The sequence below is a fragment of the Denticeps clupeoides genome, chromosome 20 (genome assembly GCF_900700375.1).
Source record: "Denticeps clupeoides chromosome 20, fDenClu1.1, whole genome shotgun sequence".
NCBI classification, from domain to species: Eukaryota; Metazoa; Chordata; class Actinopteri; order Clupeiformes; family Denticipitidae; genus Denticeps; species Denticeps clupeoides.
In genome coordinates this window covers 4,563,952-4,589,955 of record NC_041726.1, presented here as the reverse complement: position 1 = coordinate 4,589,955, position 26,004 = coordinate 4,563,952, and the positions used below count along the sequence as shown (strand labels likewise).

Here is a 26,004-nt window from a genome sequence, read left to right as displayed (position 1 = left end):
AAGGACACAAAATATTGACTGATTTTCCTTTGAATGAACTCAGGAAATCCAGCACGGGGGAAGGACGCAGATGATTGATACAGCAGGACAGCCGTAAAGTGGCTGTCACCCAGGACTGCGACGAGGGAGGCAAATGAATGCGCTAATTCTGTTTGACACTCATCTAATGAGAAATGAATCTGGAATTTCTGAAGAGATGAAAAATGAGAAGGCGGCAGTCCTGGACCCTCAATGAGCCTTTTATAGATGTAAGCCAGAGGTTGCGCACTGATTTGGACCATTATTTCACTTGTAGATTAACTCATTTATAACGACTAAGGAAAAGTTCAATAAATGGACATCGAGACATTTTGCTCGCGTTTTTTTAGGTCCAGATGTCCCATTTAGGGTTGCGCAGATATGGGATTTTCTTTTGTATGCTGTTATCAATAGTGTGTAGTTTAGTGTAAACATGGCAAAATGCTCGGTTTGAGGGAATTGAATGAGATAGTGACTCAGCATCATTCTGTGGAGATCCAGCATTTTCACAAATGTCTGAAATGTACTTCATATGCATCGCCATGAATGTCCAGCCTGAGCTGCCTGTACAATGTCCACAAACATATAACATCTACAGGGTTCTTAAGAACCTGAAGAAGTCATTGGGGCAGTGGTGGCCTAGCGGTTAAGGAAGTGGCCCCATAATCAGAAGGTTCGAATCCCGATCCGCCAAGGTGCCACTGAGGTGCCACTGAGCAAAGCACCGTCCCCACACACTGCTCCCCGGGCGCCTGTCATGGCTGCCCAGTGCTCACCAAGGGTGATGGGATAAATGCAGAGGACAAATTTCACTGTGTGCACCGTGTGAGGTGCTGCTGTGTATCACAATCACTTCACTTATTTAAATATTTATTTTCATAGGAACGTTTTGGAATACAAAATAAACATATAACGCTTTTCAAGTTCTTGAAATCTGATTGACACGTGGATATATAACGAAGGACATAGCTCCCGTAAGACCGCGCAAGTTTTTCTACGTTTACGTTACTACAACGTTAAAAACTAGTCTGCGGGCCTGTCGCACCTTTGCCAGCTTTACGTAGTGAAGCCCATCCCGTGGTGCTGCATGCGTCGTTTCCATATTCCAGCACCTCCGCTTCAGCGTGGTAGATTTCATCTGATGAGCTCTGCCAGAACCAGATGGGGCTCGGACTTGCGCAAACGTGGAGGAAGAAACACCGTATCTTTCCAGAGGCTCAACGGGTTTGACGTGTTTGCAAATTTTTTTTTTCTCAATTAGCTCTGTTCTGTGATAAAAAATCTCATTAATTCTGTAAAAGAGTGAATGCATTATGCTTCTGTACCTACCTGTTCTATGGCAACCTTTTCTGTCTATTTCGCTTGAGCATTACATGACCTTAACTGCAGTTCAAACTCCACGTAACTTGAGCGTCCTGGGTAACAGGACGCTCTCGTCGGAGTGCTAATAAAGCTATGCAGATGCGTCCTCCTCAGGTGTGGGCCTCAACCCCACGACAGATGCCTTGCCATGCTCACAGCACCCCAGCGCACAGCCGCCACTGCGGAGCGAGACGACGCCCCGAGCCGAACAAGGGCCTTTTCAACACCCTCCGCAGCCGACTCGTGTACAACCGCTCCTGTCGAGGCACGGCAGCCGCAGAGCAATTAAGAGTCATTAATTGGGTTTAAGCGATTCCGATTCATGGCTGGAAGTCAGGGCACAGGCATGGAAAGAATGTGAAACCAACTGAGATTCAACAGAAATATTACTGTTATTCTTTTGTAATAAGGGCGTTGCAAGTCGCAGGCAATTTCCTGTGCAAATTTGCACGGAGATTTGTTGGGATTGGGTAATTTTTGGACTGATTGAGAAGGAAAATTGGAGGAGCAGTTGAACAAATGAGTATTTGAGCACGATGGTATTCCTGTCTTGTCCTGGTCATGCCATGGGTTTTCTTGCTTAGCTAGATCTAAGTCTTTGATGGCACCACTACAAAATGTACTTAAGGGACCCTCATTAGTCTTTTTCTTTTGCTTTGGATTCGGTTTCTGCGTAGAAAACCAGGCAGAGACAGGAGTTTGGAGCCTTCGTTCAGTTCTGGAAGAAAAGCATGTTTTACTTTTTTCACCTGCACTTTTTCATGTTCTGTACAAGGCTTTCTGTGCAGATAATGTGAAATTATTGGTCATCGTTTGGACTTTTTGAAAAGCTGCTCAACACCTGGGTTACAGCGTTCAGACAGTAATGGAAGCCAACTGAATAAACACAGGATCTAAGTAACATTATTTATTCCCCGCTCATGTACGACATGTTTTGGAGTGGTGATAAAGCACGGGATTTCATGAGGTGATAAAGTATGGGATTTCATACAGATGGAGTTAGTTGCCAACCTTTTTGACTGCCATGGATGGACACAGCAAACTCAGAAACTGATTGGTTCATCTGGCCTCAGGTTTCTGTAGTGAAGTAAAGTGAAAGTGTAGTGAATGTCATTGTGATACACTGCAACACAGCACGCGGTGCACACAGCAGAATGTGCCCTCTGCTTTTAACCCATCACCCTGAGTGAGCAGTGAGCAGCCATGACCAGGCGCCCGGGGAGCAGTGTGTGGGGACGGTGCTCAGTGGCACCTCAGTAGCACCTTGGATCGGGATTCGAACCGGCAACCTTCTGGTTACGGGGCCGATTCCCAAAGGCAATTTAAAGGCACCGTTTTCAAAGGCACCGCTACTCTAAAGTCAACGATTTACATTAAGATTTACATAAATAAGTATTTTTATCTATAAATCCCAAATAACTCATCTAAATATCGATGAAGAGAACAACTTTATAAAGTCAGCGAGTGCTATCAGTCATCGCTTTAGACTTCTGCCATTTAAAGCAGCATTAATGTTCATGTTTTGTTCTACACATCAAAAATTGTTGTTAGCAGAGCTGTAATCGCTCCTTAAAAGTTAGGCCCAATGAATCTGGCCCAATCCCAGCAGAATTCGGCCCAAGCATGACAAGTACAGCTTTTTAACAGCTAAAACCCGTTTACCGGCTGACATTATTGTGGTGACAGAGGCCAGCCAACCTGAACTCTTATCACCTTTGCCTGGATGGTGTTTGCATTAAACTCTTTTCTTTTCCTGGTCACAAAGAATGCAGAACGTATTCAGGGTCACTTGTTTTTCATCACCGTTGTGTATTGGACAACGGTATGAGACCACCCCTCATTTCCTGGAGAGGTGCAAGTGGCAAATGTTCTTCGATTGGTCAGGGTAATTGAGTGTTTAAGAGGCTGGTAGTTTGAGATTGGGCATAAAACGAAGAACCCTCTTACCAACAGAAAGCATTAGATTGCAAACAGAATTGCTTAATTAATGCGACAACATACTTGGGATGGACGGTGATAAAGCAAAGGTAGTGAAGTAGGTTCTAGTTGAAAAGGTAGTTGGAAAACACTAAAATGAGATTTCTGGGCAGGGTTGTTGTGTGAGGAGGAGGAAAACAGGGCTCTGGGGTGGTGTCAGAACTTGGATTGAATGAGAGTAAATGGACTAAGAACACAGCCCGGGAGAAATTGAGTCGTGGAGCCAGTTGGAAGATGGGTTTTGACTTGTATTGACTCAGCAGAAAATGTTGATGTTTTTTTGGACTCCAGTGGGTGTTATGAAATCCCTGTGCCACCATGAGCCAAAAAATCTGCCCTCTCTGCTGTATTTTTTTACATGCAAATGTCTTGTTTGCTGGATAATTCGCTTGTTCTTAATTAAGACATTTATCTCAATATTTGCATGCTCTCCCTGTGGTAGTGGAGGTTTCCTCTGGGTTCTCTTGTTTCCTCCCACCATACCCTAGGTGCTTTGCTGACTATAACCTGTTCGTATAGTATGTATGTTTTATTATTTACTTTTTTTTTTTTTTTTTTACAATGCCTGGGCATTCTCCTAATGAGGTTGCAGATGGTCTCGGATGGGATCTCCTCCCAGACCTGGACTAAAGCATCCGCCAACTCCTGGACAGTCTGTGTTGCAACATGGTGTTGGTGGATGGAGCGAGACGTGATGTTCCAGATGTGCTCAGTTGGATTCAGGTCTGGGGAACGGGCGGGCCAGTCTGCAGGAACTGCTGACACACTTCAGCCACATGAGCCCAGGGCCAACTGCACCACTATATGATCTCACAAGGTGTCTGAGGATCTCGGTACCTAATGGCTGTCAGGCTACCTCTGGCGAGCACATGGAGGGCTGTGCGGCATCCCAAAGAAATGCCACCCCACACCATTACTGACCCACTGCCAAACCCGTCCTGCCAGAGGATGTTGCAGGCAGCAGAACGTTCTCCATGGCGTCTCCAGACTCACATGTGCTCAGTGTGAACCTGCTTTCATCTGTGAAGATCACCGGGCGCCAGTGGTGTTCTCTGGCGAATGCCAAACAAGCTGCAAGGTTCTGGGCTGTAAGCACAACCCACGGCGGGCCGCCATACCACCCTCATGGACTCTTTTTCTGACTGTCTGAGCAGAAACATGCACGTTTGTGGCATGTGCCACCATGCACTGGACACTACACTGACAGACACAGCAAACCTTCTTGCCACAGCTCGCATTGATGTGCCATCTTGGATGAGCCGCACTACCTGAGCCACTTGTGTGACTCCCGACTCCTGCTACCACCAGAGTGAAAGCACCGCCAGCGTTAAGAAGTGACCAAAACATCAGCGAGAAAGCATAAGAACTGCTCAACCAGGCCTTTATTGGGGACGTCTTGCTAATTGCCTGTAATTTCCACCTGTTGTCTGTTCCATTTGCACAACCGCATGTAAAACTGATTGTCAATCGGTTTTGCTTCTTAAGTGTGACTGACATGGGGTTACATTGTCTCGTTCAATGGGTCCCCCTCCCTTTTGTTTTGAGCGGCGTATGTTGCCCATATTTCCCAGCCCTGTATTTTACCTTAATATGCTATGTTATGCCTGCAGACATTTCAGCAAAAATATCAAGATACAGTGTTCCATTACATTACATCCAATGGCTTCCCACACTGGAATCATTCTAGCAGGAAAAAAAAAAAAAAAAAAAAACGGTTTGGCACTCTGCTGCTGCGCTGGGTACAATTTTCACATTTATAGTTTCTGTTCTAAAGGGTTGGCAACTTTGGAGTGAAATTAAGGAGCTAAAGAGTCTCTTCAATCATCACGGTTGTTTTGGACTTCATCATATACCGGGCCGTCCAAATAACATTCGATGTTCTGAATCAATTACAAATTCATATAAACATGATTAATGTGCGCATTCATCTTCAGCGAGCTTCTAATTTGTTGAGGCGTTCTTGGCAGTAATCAGAGCTTTGGAGTATTTTTGGGTACAGGCATCACCACATCTGGACCGGCGCCTGCCCCGCCATCACCTTTCGGATTCGTTTAAATAAACAACTTCAGGCTTCAGCATATTTCGTGTGGACCAATGGTCAACCGTGGTTTTTCCTCTTCATGCAAAACAGACACAAATTTTGCCTCTAAAATGATCGACATCATTAACATTTAATTGTGGAATTGCTTTGTGTCTGGAAGAATGTGTTTGCAAGAATATTTAAGAGTTAGTTTTAGACAGGCGTGGGGGGGAAATGGGAACTAAGAATACTTTCAGTGCATTATTCAAATGCCGTGGTTAGGCAAGAAAACTCAGAACCAGGTACACCCATATACTGTGTGGATGAGTATGGCCAGAAGTGGTCTTCGTGGAAGAATTGCAGCCCAAAAGCCTCCAAATACCCTCAACAAGGCCATGCAACTCAACTTTTACCAGACGCCATTTACCAGACGCCCTTATCCAGAGTGACTTACAATTAGTATTTACAGGGACAGCCCCCCCCGGAGACACTCAGGGTTAAGTGTCTTGCTCAGGGACACAATGGTAGTAAGTGGGATTTTAACCAGGGTCTTCTGGTTCATAGGCGAGTGTGTTACCCACTAGGCTACTACCCCCCTAAAAAACATACTTATTCAACATACAGCACCGTATGGTTGGCGTGTGACCGGCCCTACATTTATTGTGCTTCGTGTTTAACTGTCTTCATTTATCCCTCTTCAAGAAATGGGACCCGTTTTACATATCTACTTAAAAAAGTGAAATTAAGCATGTAGATTTCTTCCCTCACTATTACCTCTTGGGGCATCTACGTTTGGAAACAGGGGACTCAAATATTTTAAAGAGTAATGCATTTCAACTGAATGGATGATTCCTTTCCTTAAGCGCTCCGCTTTTGGCCTTTTACCCCCCCACCCTCGCTGCAAACCAGATTAAACCCCGGTTCTCCCTCAATGCGCAGAATGGGCCTTTTTTCCTTTTGCAATTTTCTGCTGTGTGTTATCTGATTTCATTTTTAATAAACTCCAGGAGCCCCAAATAACACTGCTGCATTGTTTTTGGTTTGTTGCACGATAAAGCTGAAGTGGCACAAGACTTTAATTAATCTTATTAATCAGCTTTAAAGAAGCTTTAATGTAATTTTTTCCAAACGTAGCATATATACATTTTTTATTACTGTGCTCAATCTTCATGGCTTTTGATCACCAAAAACATTTGATTACCAAACTGCGAAAATTTAAGTACATTTCGAAATAATACATTGAGCACTGTAATCTATGACCTGACACCAATCAAAAGGAATTTCGTTTATTCTGTTACTGTTGTAACTTCCTCAAGTGTTTAGTCAGGATTGTGCCGCAACGTTTACGTATCCAGTGATCACGAATGACGGCAAGCTCTTGTATTCCAGTGCTATGCCAGCGAAGTGACTAATAACTTTTATCTCAAGAGATGTGGCTATTCTATTTTCACGTTTTTAAATTTGATTCTCACCACTGTATGATATCTTTGGATTGCAAGAAAAAAAAAAACCATTGTCGTTCCTCAGTGATAAAAATCGTTTTTAATTAAAATTCCTGTTCTTAGGTCTGATGTCCCTTTATGAAGTGAATGTGAAGGGAATTCTTTTTTTTTTCTTCTTTTTTTACATGATGCATCATCAGCCACCTCTACTGAAAGAAAGCTTGGGGGGGGGGATATCACTTCTTTTAGCATAGACAATAAGCTGATTATGGGACGTGTTAGTTTTCTGAGCAGTAGAGAGCGTGCACGAGGCAGATTAGTAATATTTTACACTTCTGTGACCTCGTGAAAATGTCAGTGTCTGAAGGTTCTTTCCCAGTCAGGAAACACTTCCAGATGTTTTGTCTTTTATACTAAACAGTATATTTTTTTCTCATTTTCCTGTTTCCTGCCATGCTTAGACGTCCGTTTTAGTGGTTTTTGACCCCAGAATCTAATTAGTCTGACCTAATTATGGCAGTTTTAGCACCAGGCTTTGAACACCTTAATTAGTGTCTTTCCCCAATAAATAGCAAGGAAGAAGAAAAAGAAATGCATGCACATTTGGGGACTAGAAATTAATTAAGAATACGTGGATTCAGAATACGTGGAGTATTCTGCATTGATGCAGTGCAGAACATAATCGATTACATCATAATGACATTGCTGATTATACGGATTAGATTTTCTGGAGGTGGCATAAAAATTCTCGTCAAAAAGTAATGCTGATCTGAGTACAGCGCCGCTCCGGGTAGGGGTTTCATGCGGTGTGGCTCTCGGTAGCCTTGTTCGTGAAACAATAGAAGCAATAGAAGTGAAGCAATAGAAACAAAGCGGGCGAATGTTTCTTCAAAACACACACACGAAGTGGGTACGGAGGAAAAGCTGATCTTAACAGTCTGTGAGTGTCTACAACACGACGTAATCGTCTTACCGCAAATGTCTTTGCACTGGGCATGTGCCACGTTTGGTCTGAAAACAGCTTTTAGATTTTTGTTCAGTCCATGCTCTTGATAAAACATTGATAATTGTAATCAAAGTGTGAGACCAGCGAAGCTTCGCACCTCTAATTCACACTTACCAGCTGACTGATTATGTAATTAATGTAACTGATTAATGCACTTGTCTGAGCAACAGGAGTTGTTGAGTCGCATTGCTGTGAAAGTGAAGTGATTGTCGTTGTGAAACACTGCAGCACAGCACACGGTGACACAATGAAATGTGTCCTCTGCTTTTAGCAGTGGGCAGCCATGACAGGTGCCTGGGGAGCAGCATGTGGGGACGGTGGCACCTTGGCAGATCGGGATTCGAACCAACAACCTTCTAATTACGGGGCCGCTTCCCTCAACCACCATTGCCCCCAAAAAGAGATTAAATTCAATTAAGAGATTTCCCCTGATAGCCCAGTTGTTATCTGTGGGTGTGTACAAAAAGTGCTTTTTAATAAGTAAGTAAGAATTCACACAGCAAAAAAAATACTGTCACATGACCCTTAAAAAGTGGCACTGTGTACATCTCAGCTTCAAAATGCTGATTTAATTTAGGAAAATGCAAGTGGTACATGGTAATATAGATAGTGGATGCAATAATGGCATAACACTGCATGAATATTTCTCTGTTTCGGCTGTATTTTCACTGTTGAAATGATCTAAAATTAGGCTCAGACCCTTTGCCAACTAAATTCTATTCTGACAATGATCTGAATGCTAATTGCATTCCGTGGATTTAGGTGGAGCCCTGCAGCAAACAACACTCATCTAATCTTCCTTCACGATAGTGTTAAATGAAATGGAAGTGTGCATTTGATAAATGATGGATAAAATATTACAAACTATTCAACACAAATGCAAATTATTTTATTTATTTAAATGCTATTATTTACCACAGTGTTATAAAAGAGAATTATACTTTGTGGGGTGAGCCCATGAACATAACTAAATCATGATGTGTTTGTGATTAGTGACTTTTTGTTGTTGTTAATATTCTTATTTAATTGAATATATGGTTTTCAATAAATTTAACATACAAGCTAATAGCGATAATTTACAGCCATGTTCTGGAATTACACTCTGCAGGGGCAGCTCAGGAGCAAAACACTAGATGTTTGAGAACAACTCCATAGTTAGAAGCACCATTTGTCACATTCCACAACTGAACTGAATTTTATATCTTATTTTATATCTTTTATATCTTCTTCTGTAACCACATTGTGCTCCGAGGCTCATGACGTATGCGCTGATGCAAATTTGGCCGAGGAAGTCCCTTGGAGGAGATAAATCTGCAGTTTATGTCCTGTTAATAGTACGCCTTTTAATCCCATTATCGCGCATTTGATGTTTGTTTGACGAGCGCCGGGGCCGAAATCTGTCTGAGTCGATCACAGTGTGCACGTGGCTCAGAGCATTTCATTAATGTTTCATGCCAGCCTTATGCTTTGACCGTGTTTCGACGCCGGCCTGTGCATTAGCCATTTGGACCGGATGCCTATTCAGCATCCCTTACAGCTGTTGAGAGATTATGATAAATCAGTTTTAAATCTATTATTAATGGGTTTTTTTTTAACATACGGTGGTTGCACACTGTGTTGCTTTTGGGCTGTGGAGTAAATGATTTGTTGTACCAGGGATTGAATATAAAGCGTCATTTGATCTTTTACCAGGAACGACAGAATGGCAAGCTGCTGTCAGCGGAATGGGGCTCATGGTTGATCTGCGTTGTTTTATCTGCCATGTGACCATTCACCTAATACTTTTATACAGTACAGTGTGGGTGCAGTTTATGCATGTTCTCAATTGAATTAGTTATTGAATTATTATCTCAATTATTTAAAAGTCATACAACGTGATTTTCTGTTTGCCCACTGTTGTACCCAAGATGAAACCTTTAGATCTCCCCATTCTTTGTAAGTGGGAAAAAATCAATAGTGTACCAATCATCAAGCATTTTGTGTCCAGGGATGTTAGCGCGCTCCGAGTGACACTCCGAGACCCTTTCGAAATCCGAAAAATCGGCCTCATGACACTTCTAGCCGAACGTGGCTTTTAGTCCGATGCTAAACTGGACAGGGGACTTCGTCTCCGTGGCCAGATTGTCCCCCGGGCCTTCCAATTACACGCGCTGCAGACATGTTCATCGCAAATTAGCTGCCACTCTGGCGGCACTAACAGCAAGGGACTGGATCAAAAGAAGGGGGTTTTCAGTACTTTTTTCTCTTCTATTCGCAGAACATTATTATTCCCCCCCCACATTCACACAGTGCCTTTAAGGGCCTTTTTTTTTTTTTTAGCCTGTTGTTAATGGGGAAGAGGCTTGTTGTAATGAGATCACATTTGCTTATTTCCTCTGAGATTGCTATTGATTAGCATCCGGCCTTGAATTCTCCCACGTGTGCAAAATGCCATCCATCGTTTCCAACGCTTCAGACGACGAATATCCACAATTTTTCATTTTTATTCAGAACTTTTAAGATGGTAAACAATGCAAGGAATGAAGGTGAAGTAGATGATACATGTAATTAAAAAGAGCTGTCCATAGGCAACGTGTTTACAGTGTATTCTTTTGGGAGACGGTCAGTAAGATCTTGTTGTGTATTTTTTGTTGTTTTTGGAATGGATTGAATGGATTGCCTTTTTTTTTTGGTCTGCTTGTGTAACCCAAAGCAGATTTTGAGATTACAGAAAAGCCCTTTCGCTGTTCACGTAAAGGACATTACATTTTATCGCAGGGACTTTAAGAACCCAAATCAGCGTGCAACGATGTATGATATGGACCGTTAATCGGTGGGAGAAATAATGCAGCTTTACCGGATATTGGCATTTCAGATCAGTGTGAAGCAAGAGATGATGGATTTTTTTTCAGGCATGTAGTTTGATCTCTAACCCCAGCAAGTAAATGCATTTTTTCTCTCTCTTTCTTTGTGTGTATATTTTGGGTTAGAGAACCAACGTTTCTTAGTCTCAACACTTTAACTTAATGCTGTGTAATTGATCCATTGCACTTAGTAATAGTGACATGAAAATTCACTATTAACAGCGTTACTTTATTATAGAAACCAATAATGTATCATTTCCCAATCATTTCATGTGCCCAATACTGTCATAAAAATCTCAACTCAATCAATACTGCAATAAAGCTTGCTCCCGACATAGAATACCTAGACCAGGGAAGGCTTAATATACTATATTATTACTTGTATGGGAGATTATTACATTGATTGGTCAAACATATATTTTTTAAAACTTGGCCAGTAATGTTTTTATTATTTATTGTTGCACCAATTTTAATCAAGTGTGGCCATTTTTATCATTCTGATTTCTACCACAAGCCCTAAGACACTAAGCTGAATTGAACTGTTGGATAAAGTTGATCAAGTTGGATAGTTAAAGAACATTCAGAAAAGTGAAATTGCACATCCCTGGTGAAAGTGATAGTCACGTTCTGTAAAATAAATAAATAAATAAAATGTACTGCATTTTACAGCGCTGATTATAACGCGCTGACACCATGTGTCCTCTGCAGGAATCTGGGCCGGAGAGCATGGGCCCCCACGGACCCCCGGACGAGCGCAAAGAGAAGGTGCCGATCCCTCACCTGAGCCAGCTTGTGGTGTTGACAGCCAGCGGGACGCTTTATGGACTCGCCCAGAGGGTGGTGGCCACGGAGTCGCTGTAAGAATCCATGTCGACGCACCACACGCTAAACCCCATACTGACCCCAGCAAAAATATTCATTCCAAGCAACAAGTGAGAGAAGAATTGAATGAAATTTTCAGTGGACCATCGGAACGAGGGGACATTGATGACAAGTGAGTTCCCACGCTGCACAGCCCACCCCCCCTTCCCCTGCAGCTGTCGTGCTCAGCAGGCCTGTGTATGGAGGTGATGGGTCTGAACATCTGCGTTGCCATTGCTGGTGATGTTTTACCTCCCCATCTCTCATCTAACCAGACCTCTCGCATTTCTCTAAGCAGAGTGAAGCCGTACTGCCCCATTAATAAAAAAAAAACTTTCTTTTTCATATTTAATATTGAGAAATATTCTGCTCCCTGCAGTTGACTCACCTCACGCACATGTGTGCAGCCGGAGATGCTGATCAGCGTTAAAGGCCCTTGGAAAAATCGCAACAAACTACAGCAGCGATGCAGCCACTAGCAGATGGCGTAGAGCACCACAGCACATCCAGGTCACTGGAAAGATAAGCGTTCAGCATTAAGGCCGAGAAAAATAAAGGCATTTTGAATCCAATTTTTTAGCAGAGAGGAAAAAAAAATGCACAGATGAAGAGACAAAAAAAACTAAGAGCTTGATCAGTCATTTTCAAAAGAATATGCCACAGGGCAGAGTTCTTCAAAACACTGCAGAGCAGTGGCTGCTTGAAAGGCAGAGATGGAAAAGGGCACCTACTGTGCGACCCAGGGCACTGACAAGTAGAATAAACTCAAAATTGAGCCTCAAAATTACCCCAAAAATCCTTAAATACTTTATATGTGACAAGATCTTTGATAGTGAGTTGGTACAAGTTAGTTAGGACAGTGTTGACTTTTTTTTTTTTTAAATAAAAGGACAATTTTTTAAAAAATTAACCTCTACATACTCTAGAATCATTGCCACTAAATGAGTTATTCTATACCACTCTAATATATAAGAATATATTTTACTACTTATAGGGCACCAAGTATCATGTCCTCCAAAACGAGGGCAATGATTAATGTGCATTTCCACCATGTGAAGGGCAGCCGACAGCCTTTTGGAAGGGTGCTTTTCCAGACATGAATTAAATCAATCAAGTTGAATCGAGGAATTCAGGTCGTTGGGGGACTCGATTTTGAAGTTGAGGATTACATTGCTGAGGATTTTTTTTTTGCAAATCCTGGCAACAGAGCATTCTGCACATGTAAACCGATCCGTGTTTTTCATACGGGTACATACTTCATGTAGCCCCTGATTTTACCAGAATAATCGATAAGTCTGATTATAGGTGTTGGCAGTCCATCACCATCTGCAAACATTTTTTCCTGCCCTCCCACTCCCCTCTTATCTGGCCTGTACCCATATGAACAGGATTGTTTTGCACATTTGACAGAGCACAAATAAGTTAGTCAAGTTCCCCTTGCTCAGTTTAACGAAGCCCAGAGCGATTCCGCAGCCCCGTGGGGGTGTCAGTGTTTACTATTTGGATTAAATTTAGTTCATCTGATGACCATTTCAGTCTGGGAACTCAATGTTACCATCGTGGAGCCCAGAACCGTTTGTGGTTGGAGCAAAGAGTTCTGGACTGAACCCTCAAGAAGAGAAGCCAAAGTGACATCCATTTAGTAATTATTAGGGTGTGGTCCCTGGCCCGACCCAATACATTTTGCGAATGTTGCATGTTTTGACAATGTGGACAAACCAGACCCAAACCGCCAAAAATGTGAAGTTGATGATGGCACGTGTGTTGATTTCTGGGTATCAAAACTTTTGCTTACGTTCCATATTATGAGGATCCCAATTATTTTCAGTCTGGGCTTCCTCCTCCCAAGTGGCTCCACCGTCCCAGAATGCAACATTACTATGATGTACATTCACATCCTCTGTAGATCCACCAGGCTTTGGTTGGGAATATGGGCTCTATGTTGCTGGTTTTCACCTTGCGGTTAGCAACTGGTCGACTACATCGAATGAGGCTTGTTAAATTTTTTAATGCAGCTTTATATTCTTGTTGTGTCATTGCCCTCAATGACAACATCTGAACAAAGAAGAAGAAAAATCTGAACAAAAAACGGTCTCTGTTCCTTCTCGGGCTGGACCTTGTTCTGTGTCCTGTGTGTCCTGTCTCTTAGATCTAATTATTTGATACATTTCGAGTCCTGGCCTCAAAGTGGTAGCAGTTACCAGCGTTATTTAATCACTCGGTTCTTCTTGTGCCCAGTAACCCATTTCCCCCTGTTGCCCCAACGCAACGTTGATTTATTTCCCTTGTTTGACTTTCATTGGTGGCTGGCACCTTTCATTTAATCAGTAGTTCATCGTCTTTATTGAATTTGGGCTTATGTGTTTGTCCTGTCTAGCCCTTGTTTACACTGAAAGGTGTCACCAAACAGACTTATATTTGGGCACCACCATGTCACCAGCAGTGAAACAGGGATGGAACATGCTGAATTGGGGACTTGCATTACCATGAGCTGCTTTTTAGAATTTGTCTCATGAGCACATGGTCTATCACATGTTAATGCATGGAAGGACAAACCTGGTTATTTGAATAAAAGTCATAAAAAAAAAAAAAACCTTAATTATATTTGTCACCAATTTGATTAGTAGTCCAGAATTTTCTTTGCATGGCTCGGCACGATGATTTTTTCCTTGTACAAATGTATTTCTAAACATGGAAAAATAAACAGAAAAAAATGAATGTGGAATATCTTGCAAAAATGATAACATGCTCGTGCATATATGGTCATTCAGTTGCAACATAATTGTTATTGAGCAGTCTCGCTCATATTTCCTTCTGGGTAAGTCCCCCATAGAGACAGAGTGAATCGTGCAGCATGTCTCTGAATAGGGGGGACATACCGTTATGACTCGTGACCGGTGCTGTCGATGCTCTCTGCAGGGTTTTCCTCGCCGAGCAGTTTGAGTTCCTGCAGCCCCATCTGGACACCATGATGCCGTCAGCCAAGAAGCCGTTCCTGCAACAGTTCTATTCACAGGTCAGAGTTCAGCTCTCTTTGGTGGTCAGTGCCTAGTTACGGGGGTAAAACTCAGCATTCATATTGTTATATTGTTATTGCACAAGCACATTATTGCACTAGAGGGGGGGACAGGACAGAATAAATCTATTTAGCCTTAACTAATCATTTATAGTGATAAAGCTTTTTTTCTCTTCTAGACTGTGTCCACCGCCAGTGAACTTCGCAAACCCATTTACTGGATAGTGGCTGCGAAAGCTATAGATTACGAACAGATGCTGCTGCTCATGGCTGGAGTAAAATGGGACGTTAAAGAGATAATGTCACAGCACAATGTTTATGTGGACGTCCTTTTAAAGGTAATGTGTTCTGGTGCGGAAGATGGGGTTATGTTACGAGCGTGCAGGTCTCCTGTTCTGGCTGAATGAAAAATGTCTACATTTCCTGTAAAACGCTGTGTATTCCTTTTAAAGACCTGGTAGGCCACTAGTGACTTCTGTGATTTAGCCAAATGATCATTGGTACAATATCCTAATTTTTTACCAAAAAATTAATTATGTGAAAATTGCACCAATTATGGTCATTTGTAATAATACATTATTGTGAATTACAATAGCCACAAAGTGAGCAGTGATCAAATCAGTCTACAAACTCCATTTAATTGAACACTGCCTAAAAATTTACAAAAGTGTGCCTATGCATCACTATATATAAGCGAGATCTGTTTTTTCTTTTGTAAGATAAGCTGTGAAAAGTGCATGGCATATCAGAAACGAGGCATGTAGACAGAAAAATTGATTTAAAAACACATTCAAAGTTTGTCTGGTGGCACTGGGAATTCCCTAACTTGGCATGGTGCTATGATTTGCTTTGTAATTTGTGAATTCCTTAACAAATTCCTTGCAATTTGTGATTCTTTATTAATTCCTTTGTGAGTTTACAGTGGATTCCTGAACTTAGCATGCTGCTATAATAAAAAAAAAACAACAACTGAAAACAACTGTCAAACCAGCAGCATAGTTTTATTCTTCCAAAATTCTAAAAATTTAAATAAAAAAAGTACATAAACAATGTGTAAAGTTAACTTAAACTGCAGACCTTATTTTAAGCTCTTTTTCACGTTTTGCAAAGACTTTTCCTTGAGGAAGCTGGTCTACATAAAGCACATTATGCTAGTTGATTGTTAGTCTTGTGAATTTTTCCTTAGAGACCAGGAGACGTTTTTCGATGTCTTCAAGCAGAAGTTTCTCTTTATTCAGATACTCGCTGCTTGGCACTGCAGTCATCAAAAAGTCGTGTAACTAAGCTAGGGATACATTGAACTTTATATACAGGGTGGGCCATTTATATGGATACACCTTAATAAAATGGGAACGGTTGGTGATATTAACGTCCTGTTTGTGGCACATTAGTATATGTGAGGGGGCAAACTTTTCAAGATGGGTGGTGACCATAGTGGCCATTTTGAAGTCGGCCATCTTGGATCCAACTTTTGTTTTTTCAATAGGAAGAGGGTCATGTGACACATCAAATGTATTGGTAATTTCACAAGAAAAACAATGGTGTGCTTTTAACGTAACTTTATTCTTTCATGAGTTAGTTACAAGTTTCTGACCACTTATAAAATGTGTTCAATGTCACCAACCATTCCCATTTTATTAAGGTGTATCCATATAAATGGCCCACCCTGTACATTTAGGGGCGGTGCTTAGATCTATAGATCTATAGATCAAGCACCTGGGTGCACTGTGCCGCACCTTTTCATATGCTGCTATGTCGGTGCATAAGATCGTCATGTTTTGAACAGGTTCTAGAATTTGTAATCCTACGTTGGCATGCTTTGTGTATGTAACCAACAGAAAGAAAACTGAAGATGGGATGTGTGTACAGATCCTGTGTCAGAGCGCGGGCGATAAGTCTTCATTTGGCCGCCCCTGGAGGCCGCTTGGTCATTAGCACAGCATCAGCAGTGCTAAAGGCGCCGTGTGTGTGTGTGTGTGTGTGTGTGTGTGTGTGTGTGTGTATATATATATATATATATCACGCTGACTTTTGGTGTGGCTTCCCAAGCGAAAGTGCCTGAGTGCGCCACTCTCCGATGCAGGAGGGGTTTGCGCATTCGCGATAAAACATAACCTTAAAATACAGCACTGCAGGTGTCCCCTATGCACAGCGTGCCTCTAAATGAAATTTACGGCCTCATAAAACTGCAGAGGTCAGAATCCGGGATGTCTTCAGAAGTTGACGCTTTGCCCGGGCAAACAGCTGCGGTGACGGGCTAGAGTAATCTGGGTTAAGTGCTACGTTTTTTTTTTTTTTTTTTTTTCCCGCCAGCTAAATGCCGTGGGATCTGGATTTGTAAGAACAGAGCTGTGTTTCTCTCCACGACCCCACAGCTGTATCCCCCCCCCAAACAGGGGCAGTGGTGGCCTAGCGGTTAAGGAAGTGGCCCCGTAATCAGAAGGTTGCCGGTTCGAATCCCGATCCGCAAAGCACCGTCCCCACACGCTGCTCCCCGGGCGCCTGTCATGGCTGCCCACTGCCCACCGAGGGTGAGGGGTTAAAGCAGAGGACAAATTTCACTGTGTGCACCGTGTGCTGTGCTGCTGTGTATCACATGTGACAATCACTTCACTTCACTTTAACTCACTCTTTACCCCTCTACCTCTCTCTCTGTCTGTCTTGTCAATTCACTTCAAATCAGTGGCTTTTATTGCCACATGCAGTATTGCCAGAGCAAATGTAATATGTCTTTCATGCAATTAAATCATGTCAATATGTAGCATGCTCCATTTATATATGTACATGCATGTAAAATGACTGAGTTTAAATGGCATGTAAATATGAAAGACCGGATATGAGGTGCGGCTCACCACTTTCACCAAATACATATCAAGTGCTTCGATACTGTCCCCAGTTCGTCCCCCTGTTCACCAACACAGTAACAATAGAGGGCACCGTTTTCAAACTTGTTCTCTGGTGTAAAGTTAAAATGCGGAATAAGGATTTAAGTCGATACAACGAGAAAGAAACACAATCTTTCATGACGTTTGAGCATGCGAGGTATTGATGGCATTGCGTTTAAATCATTAAGAATGAGGACGTGGCATATGAGAGGCGTTAATCGTTTCTCTTTTTAAAGGTACAGCGGCACCGGTGAACACCGCCAGCACCAGTTTCTACCCAGCGCCTTGTGTAGCATGCAAGGTGATTATTTTGCGGGGATCTTGCCCTTCAACCCCAAAATGTATTAGCGCTTCCATCACCGCACGACTCAAGTGTATTGAAGTCATTAGAAAACAAAAAATAACAGAGATTTGTTTTTTAAGCTCACCACGCTGAAACCATTTCACTTGGGTAACACACTGGCCTATGAACCAGAAGACCCGGGTTCAAACCCCACTTACTACCATTGCGTCCCTGAGCAAAACACTGAACCCTGAGTGTCTCCAGGGTGGGACTGTCCCTGTAACTACTGACTGTAAGGTGCTCTGGATAAGGGCGTCTGGTAAATGCTGTAAATGTAAAAATGTACCGCAGGGGTACATTTTCATTTCGTTACCATTCCCGCGGAAATCCATGGAAAGCCGCAGTATTACCGTCGCCCCCCATTCACATGCAAACTGAGTCATAATCTACTTTCCAGCCATATATGCTGCCCGTCTCTTTCCTGGTGGATTTTCCAGGAATCAGAATCCGAGTCAGTACTTCCCTTTCATCCTCTACGTCAGCATCCGGCTGGAGACCCGTCTAAAGATTATCGATAGTGACTTGTGCACGAAACACAGGTTGCATGAGCGGGAAATCTACTATAACCCTAAACAACCTGCTTGATTTCTTCCGTTCCTTTCGTTTCCAACCTCCGACGGTGCAGCATTATCAACACTGTCGGCCAAACAGGCGGATTCAGCCTCCACCCCAGCGGCGCGGTTCATGCCGTCACGTCCGACGAGCCCGAGATCCCAGTCTTAGTTTCTTCCTCGTCAGCTTCCCTTCCTCCTTGTCTTTTGACCTTAAGATTAAGGTCGAGGCCCAGAGTGAAAGGTTGCACTTATCAATTATTTGACAGGATTTGAATTATTTAAAAGGCTGCTCCTGAGATGCTTCTTTTACCTATTCTTCCACCTCGCCCCTGTTCACATGCAAATGTTTATTCATTCCCGTCCATTCATCTCCGTTCATGTATTTTGTATATGAGGTTGGCGCGCGGCGGTGGGCTCTCGGGCTAATTTGCATGAGGCGAAGTTAGCAAAGGAAGCGTGACCGTCCCTGAACAGATGGGACATTTTTTCACACTTCACACTCTCTCCCCAACCTTTTACAATGAAATTATGAGCGAGGCTTATTTGCACACCAAGCCTCCAGAATCCTTAAAAAAAATACGCATAATCGTACGTCACCATGCATATTTCCATTCATTTGAAACAATCCCTGCGCCTCTAATGATGGAGTCGTGCTAACCTTTATGGATCTTTGGAGAGCAGGAATAAAAAAAAAAAAAAAAATGCATTTCTTGACATCTCAATTGCCCTCCTTTTTTTTTTTTTTTTGTAAAGCAAGATTTATATTTTTATTAAAAAAAAAATCTTTTTACACACCTCCTCCTCGCAATTAATGCAGGAGCCATCCTGGCCCAGCTCATGCCTCATTTATAGATTTATGAAAAGGTCTTTAAAGATCCCATGGGAGGAGAAGTTTGCCAGCACCTTGAAAAGGAGAGCGGGGGACCCCGAACGCACTTCTCCCCTGGCAGCGCCTCGCTCGCCGTCACCCGTTGATCGTTTTTAATCAATGCCGCTTATACGCCCGTCCCCGGCCGCTTCCGTTCATTTGTAAGGGGGACGGCTTTCTTGGTGCCGCTCGGGCGCCGTTATTTGCATTTAGATTGAGTGCGTGTGGATTGGGGGTTATCCGGCCGGTCCCGCCCGACGCCGTGTAATTCACCGCGCCGGGCCGGCGTGCAGTTTAATGCCGTACACGATCGCTCCCAGCCAACTCGGATTTGGTGCAATTAGTTCCTCATTTTCGGAACTCCGGAAGCACCTGCTGAAGCGGGATGGGCTGCCGTGGTCTTACGGAGTCTCACGGTGTCTTTTGTTAAGGTGCGAGAACAGGGTACATGCCGTTCTTGGCACCCACAGGAGCACATGTCATCACGTCCAGGAGGAATCTTCTCTCTTCTATTTCGTGGCTTCTGTCCTCCCATCCTTCGCTCTCTCTCTCTCTCTCTCTCTCAGCAGCTGAAACAACGCACTCGTGAGCCACCGTAACGCTGGGACCGCACCAAGGGCCGTTCTGGGATGGACCCATGGCCACGCTGGTCTGCTTGAGACAGCTGCACTTAGTGTCATGAGTGGGTTGCTTCAGGCGTCCTTTGAGGATTTAAGCACATTGGCAGTTTTGATGGAAGAGAAATCTGCTCGCTCAACACTGTTCAAATCTGCAAGCTTTCGGTCCACGACCCTCCTTAGCTTGCAGATGTTGCTCAGGTTCACACTCTTGTTGGCATTCGTTGTTTTTCCACTTGGAGGAATAATTCATATTATTCTTGCAATGAATGAATTGGAATTTCAATTCCACATCAAAACAAGTTCAGTTCTAGATAAATGTATATTTTTTTATTTTCTATATCATGGTAGTTATCTATATACTTTTAAACCAGAATATCTGTATGACGAGCTACTAAAATGATGTCAAAATTAATTATGTATCTTTCTATTATGAGAAAAACTCTGTGAGAAACACCTAGAATATATTAGTATTTACTGTAATACTAAAGGTATTAAAGGTATTTAATTTAAAGCTATTAATAAAGGTATTATTATTTATTTATTTATTTTTTTTTCGTCTAGCACTTAACAATTTCCGAGTATGTTCTTTTTCTGACAAGTTCGGCCTTATCAGGGCTCATAGTTTTGTAAACTCAAAATCTATAGAAACCGAATGAGAATTGCTGGTGTCTTCCTCTTGTAAGCCGCTTTGGATAAAAGCGTCTGAAAAGTAAAGTAAAGTAAAGTAAAGGTGGCTGGTTTGGCCTCCATGATGATCTGATCAGTTAACCGGATGGTTGTTTATGACAAATACTTGAGATCTAGAGAAGGGAAGAGGACAGGTTGAACTTTATTTACCACTCGTCTAAACGGTCCTAACCGATTATAAATTGGGCAGGATGTTTCGGAAAGCTGGAACAGAATGAAAAATGTCATTTCTGTTCTGAGTGAACCAAATTGTTTCTATTGAAGATAGCCGGCGGCTTATTAGTTTGTTGGTCCAGTCAAGTGGGGTTGTCGAATTAAAATATAGTAGTGAAAAGTGGCAAAAATGTAAGATGTTTTAAGCTCATTTCTCTTTGTGTTTGTGCTCTTCAGGAGTTTGAGATGTTTAACCAGCGGCTGGGCGAGGTGTCCAGACAGGTGAGGATCCCGCTGCCCGTCTCCAACGTCCTTTGGGAGCACTGCATCCGCCTGGCCAACAGAACCCTAGTGGAGGGGTGAGTAGTTTTTTTATTTATTTTTTAAAATTTCTATTTCATTCCATCCACATGCTCTTCACATCCACGCCGTCCTCTTCTCCCCCTTTCAGAGGCACAATCATAAATAACATTCCAGCTAAACCTCCCTCCCTTGCGTCTGTCAGAATCCAAACGCTCTCTGGTGAATTACTGTGCCATAGTGAGTGGGAGCCCAAAAAGGATGCAGTGAACTCTTCCCATCGGCCTCCAGAAATATTTGCGGAGGAACGGCGCTATGGAATAATGCACGTCTCGCCGTATTTAGCTCCGTCCTGGTGTCTCCAGGTCTCCATGAGAAAGAAGTGCACGATCCGCGCCTTCCTCCTGTGCTGAGACGAGGCTTCGTTGGCCGTCCCGCCGGGAGGCTCTTCAGCCTGGTCCTCGTCCTCCTGCACTTAACTTTGGAAATGCTTGCAAATGCCACGAATGACATCTAAGCATGTTGACCCTGTCCCAAAAAAGAGTCCAGCCCTCATCCAATCGGCCGAGGTCTGTTCAGCCTCTCAGGGAAGAATTGGGAGATAATGGTGCGATTTGGCAACGGGGTGTAATGGAAGGAGCGGGGAAGGCGGTGTTACTCATCCAGCTGGGACGGGATGTCCTACAAATCATCCCGATCCCTGCCGGCTGCTCCGGTTTCCTCCCCAGGCAGAACTTTCTGAAATAAAATCTGAACTATTGGAGAAAAACAATTGACAAAATGACTAAATGTTGTTTCTGATTTCTTTACGATCCGCCTGCAGAATGGTTTATAAAAAAGACCAAATCATCTCACCATGTGTCTCTTATGGGGGGGTGGCCTAGCGGTAAGGAAACGGTCCCCTAATTGGACGGCGGCCGGTTCAAATCCAGAGCCGCTGAGGTGCATCTGAGCAAAGCACCGTCCCCACACACTGCTCCCCGGGCGCCTGTCATGGCCGCCCACTGCTCACCAAGGGTGATGGTTAAATGCAGAGGACACATTTCACTGTGTGCACCGTCTGCTGCGCTAGGCTGCAGTGTTTCACAACGACTTCACTTCACTTTTTTTCCACTGGTTATTGTATTTTTGTGTAGTTATTTATTGCCAGCCCGAATATCTACTGACAGCACTTGTGTGTGTACATATAAAAAATGTTAATTAATTAATCACACATTTTGCGTTTAAGGCTAATGCTTGCTATAAAATTTCAAGGCTCTACTGAAGGCTCTACAAGGCTCTACAAATGGGCCGTACTGAATTATCGGCCCATCTGCGGCGGAGAAAGCAAAAACACATAAAGCTTTAGGTGCAGAGCCAAGTGCCAGCAATTCAGATACCGCCCTCGAGTATTGATTTGAATATATGTATTTCCTATATATATATATATATATATATATATTTATGTAATTACTGTCAAAAGGCCTGGTGCTACAAGCAGGAATTGGGATCAGTCCCAGAAAGCACCATTCAGAATAACGCAATTTTAAACTTATTCCTTATTGCTGTTATTGACTTTTGCGGGGAAGAAGTGAGAAAAAAAAAGTTGCATCACAGACACAATATAAGAAGATTTTGCTTTATAGACGCTGCGTCTCACACTCACAGAAAAGCTATTACTCTCCTGTCTGTCTTTCTGTGTGTGTGTGTGTGTGTGTGTGTGTGTGTGTGTGTGTGTGTGTGTGTGTGTGTGTGTGTGTGTGTGTGTGTGTGTGTGTGTGAGATCAAACGTCCTCACCAAACCAGGAACTCTGAATGCTTGGCTGGTCCCTACTACAATTTATATACAATAAGACTGGAAAGATTTTTGGAATTTAGCTAGTTATGCATTTATAGTTTTATATTATGTAGTTTTTAATTTAGTCCTCTGTGTGTGTGTGTGTGTGTTGCCATTAGTGTACTTGTATACTCACCACGGAGATCATCCTGAAATTAGTCCAGCTGTGCACTGCAGTTCTGAAACATTTCACTTGATTTAATGACAGCATCACAGTCGTCACCTCCGTATACAACGTATGCAAAAATAATAGAAAGTTTCAGCCAAAGTGGCCATTCCTTCTTTGTGCGAGACACAATTAAGCATTTCGCCATATCTGCACCTTCCCTTCCTTTGCTGTTGCCATCATTTCAGGGGCAAGACTTATGGGAAGAAGAAATGTACAATATTATAATAATAATAATTGTTATCTTCGCTAATCACCTGCTGTAGGCAAAAGCGTGCAAATAATCGAGGCCGGCGTACTCTTCAATACTCGTTCCAGTGGAAACAAACATGTAAAAAAAAGGAATAATGTCTGAAGCCGTTCCCCCTCGTGGGCGTGTGTCTGAAAGCGCGTCTCTCCTGTCTGCCAGCTATGCTAATGTGAAGAAGTGCAGCAACGAGGGCCGGGCCCTGATGCAGCTGGACTTCCAGCAGTTCCTCATGAAGCTGGAGAAGCTGACCGACCTCAGGCCCATCCCCGACAAGGAGTTCGTGGAGAACTACATCAAAGCCTACTACCTGACGGAGAACGACATGGAGCAGTTCATCAAGAACCACAGGGTGAGGGTCCGCCTACTTCCAAGCAAATGATAAACAGTACGATAGAAATACTACAATTCCTGTATGGGATCTGGACCCATTTAATTCATTCATTACACAAGATACTAATTGATGCTGATGACCCTGATATTTTGTTATTCAGAAAAAGCATAAATCCCATAAAAAGCCTTATTATGAATGGCATTTAAGAAAACACCACTAGATAGAGTTGCCAAGGCAACCAGGCTGTTTTTTTTTTGTTTTTTTTTTGTGACAGTATAACAATGGGGAGTTGTTCCCAGTGTCACATAAGTTAGGCGTTCTGCACGTCCAGAAACTCCTCATTCTGGACGATCCCAGACCCTTCCTGTCTATATACGTCACCCGGGACCAAGCGAGCAGATGGCACGCTTTAATACCAGCGTTTTAATTTGACTTTTCTCTGCCGACATCTGCCGGCACGCCCAACGCCTTACATGGCCCCTCCAAAACATCCCCCCTTATGGCGTAATAATAATAACAGCAGTCGGCGTGGCACCACACAGAACGGCTCGCTGATCCCCCGCTTCTCATATTCACTGGTTTTGAAGATGATTTAATGAATCCTGTCTGCTAGAAGCTGTGCGAGAGAGAGAGAGCTTTTTTGATGTGAGGCCCTCGCAAACATCGGAACCGCGCTCGTTCGCGAAAGCGAGGTGACGCTAAGACGACACCCCGCGGCTGTCCCGAGAGGCGAGGCCTGACCCCCCTCGCCTGCGCCCTTTCCGCAGGAGTACTCCATGAAGCAGCTGACCAACCTGGTGAACGTGTGCCTCGGCTCGCACATCAACAAGAAGGCCCGGCAGAAGCTCCTCGCCGCCATCGACGACATCGACCGGCCGAAAAGATAAGGCGCTCGGCGACGCCGCCGGGACGTCTCCTGGCTCAGCGCGTGAATGTGCCCGGCTCACGTCTTACTGTATGAAGGACTGGATGTTGCCGTGGGCGACCGGCCTGTTTAATATCATGTGTATGTAGAATAAGAACATGTGCAAAGATGTGCTGTTGTGATCTTTTAAAAACACGAAAAAAAAGTGGGGTTTAAAAAAAAAAAAAAAGCCCCTGCACTACTTCGTATACTGCACAGCTACCGTAACGGACTTGTTACGACTGGCGAGGGCTGTGTTTCACACGGCGGCCCGTGTTTCTTTTTTCCCGTGCGTGAGAAGATTTATGGAAGGTTGACGTTCCTCTATATCATTAGTCCTGGCGATGGTCATCCGCGCAACGGCTAGTCTGTGACGTAATGACCTGCACCGTAGTACAGCAGTAAGTAAGTACGGCTTTTTTTTTTTTGTATGGCTTCAGCGCTGGTTTCAAACATCAAGTGTTCCGGGGGTTTTCGGGGCTTTTCTTGTTCCCTTGCGTAAAAAAGTCGTTATTTAGCCATGTTTAAATGCAGATGGATTTTACGAGAATGCTACTGGCTTCCAGTAGGAAATCTACTGGACTTTCTTATTTATTTCAGCTGGTGTGTGTTTTTGTTACGGACAGAGTAGCTACACCCGATCCGTTTTTTTGTGTTAACCATAGCTGCGTATTCATGGCTTTTTAAAAATGATCAAGGACCGTGTAAGTAAATAACCACACTAACTGTTAGGAGCTGTAGACGTGTCACGTTGTGATTTTTTTTAGATGGTGGAGAGCTCTTCTGTCCGCCCTGTAACTCTCCTGTCCTAATAAAAACAAGGCGAACCATCCTCTGCCAAGCTGCGTTTTCCTTGCGCCTCCTGCCTCAGCTCATCGAGTTCCAGAAGGTCTTCCATCTTCCGTCCATCCATTCCATCCGACCCTACACTCGACTTTCTCCGCTCCCTTTAAGAAGACGTGGTCGGCCCCCCAGGTTTGCCCGTTTGGCCCCGGTGCTGTGTGTGTGTGTGTCTGTGTGTGTGTTGGGGTTTGTAGGGATCATCACCGGCTGGAAAACACACACCTGAGTGCAGTTTCCTCCTGCTTCTTAGCGCAGATCACAGCTCATAGGAATTATTACTCGGCTGGTACTATTAATAGCGCGTCGGTGTTGCAAACGTTGCCCCTCCGTTCTGATGAAATGGAGCACAGGACGTGTGCTCGCGCACATTTCAGATGATCTTATGATATAATTACCTGCGGTGATGTCATCAGTCAAATGGCACTTTTGGCACAAAATTTCTTTTTTTTTTTTTTTTTTTTTTGCCAGCCCGTAGGTGTGAGACGTCGGTGGACGCGAATCAGCCAGGTTGTTGAACGTTGGTTAAGCGTTTTTTATTGGTTAGCGAGTGTACACAGCCCGAGAGAGCCACGCTGGTGAAACGGAAAGGTGAGTTTGCGACGTCGCAACTTTACTGTGCCACAGGGAGAAGTCGCCATTACGTCTGCAGTGGCTCGTGTCCTAATTAACCTTTGGTGCAGCTCCGCCCTGTAGGGTTTTTTTGGGTTTTTTTTTTTTTTTTGCTCCCACCTGTTCTTCC

General features: G+C 43.4%; 1 protein-coding gene across 4 annotated transcripts in view; it reads left to right on the top strand.

The window, feature by feature from the left end:
• The window catches only part of vps50 (VPS50 subunit of EARP/GARPII complex), a 96,971-nt gene extending 71,717 nt beyond the window's left edge, over positions 1-25,254 (top strand). For 2 of the 4 annotated variants that reach the window (XM_028964113.1, XM_028964114.1), the window contains exons 23-28: positions 11,377-11,525; positions 14,449-14,545; positions 14,725-14,883; positions 20,893-21,014; positions 23,347-23,536; positions 24,286-24,405. In XM_028964113.1, the coding sequence (XP_028819946.1) occupies positions 11,377-11,525; positions 14,449-14,545; positions 14,725-14,883; positions 20,893-21,014; positions 23,347-23,536; positions 24,286-24,405 (837 nt within the window). Of the gene's footprint in view, positions 1-11,376; positions 11,526-14,448; positions 14,546-14,724; positions 14,884-20,892; positions 21,015-23,346; positions 23,537-24,285 lie in introns of all 4 variants that reach the window. The other 2 variants (XM_028964112.1, XM_028964116.1) reach the window with 2 other exon arrangements.
• Positions 25,255-26,004: the final 750 nt, after the last annotated feature.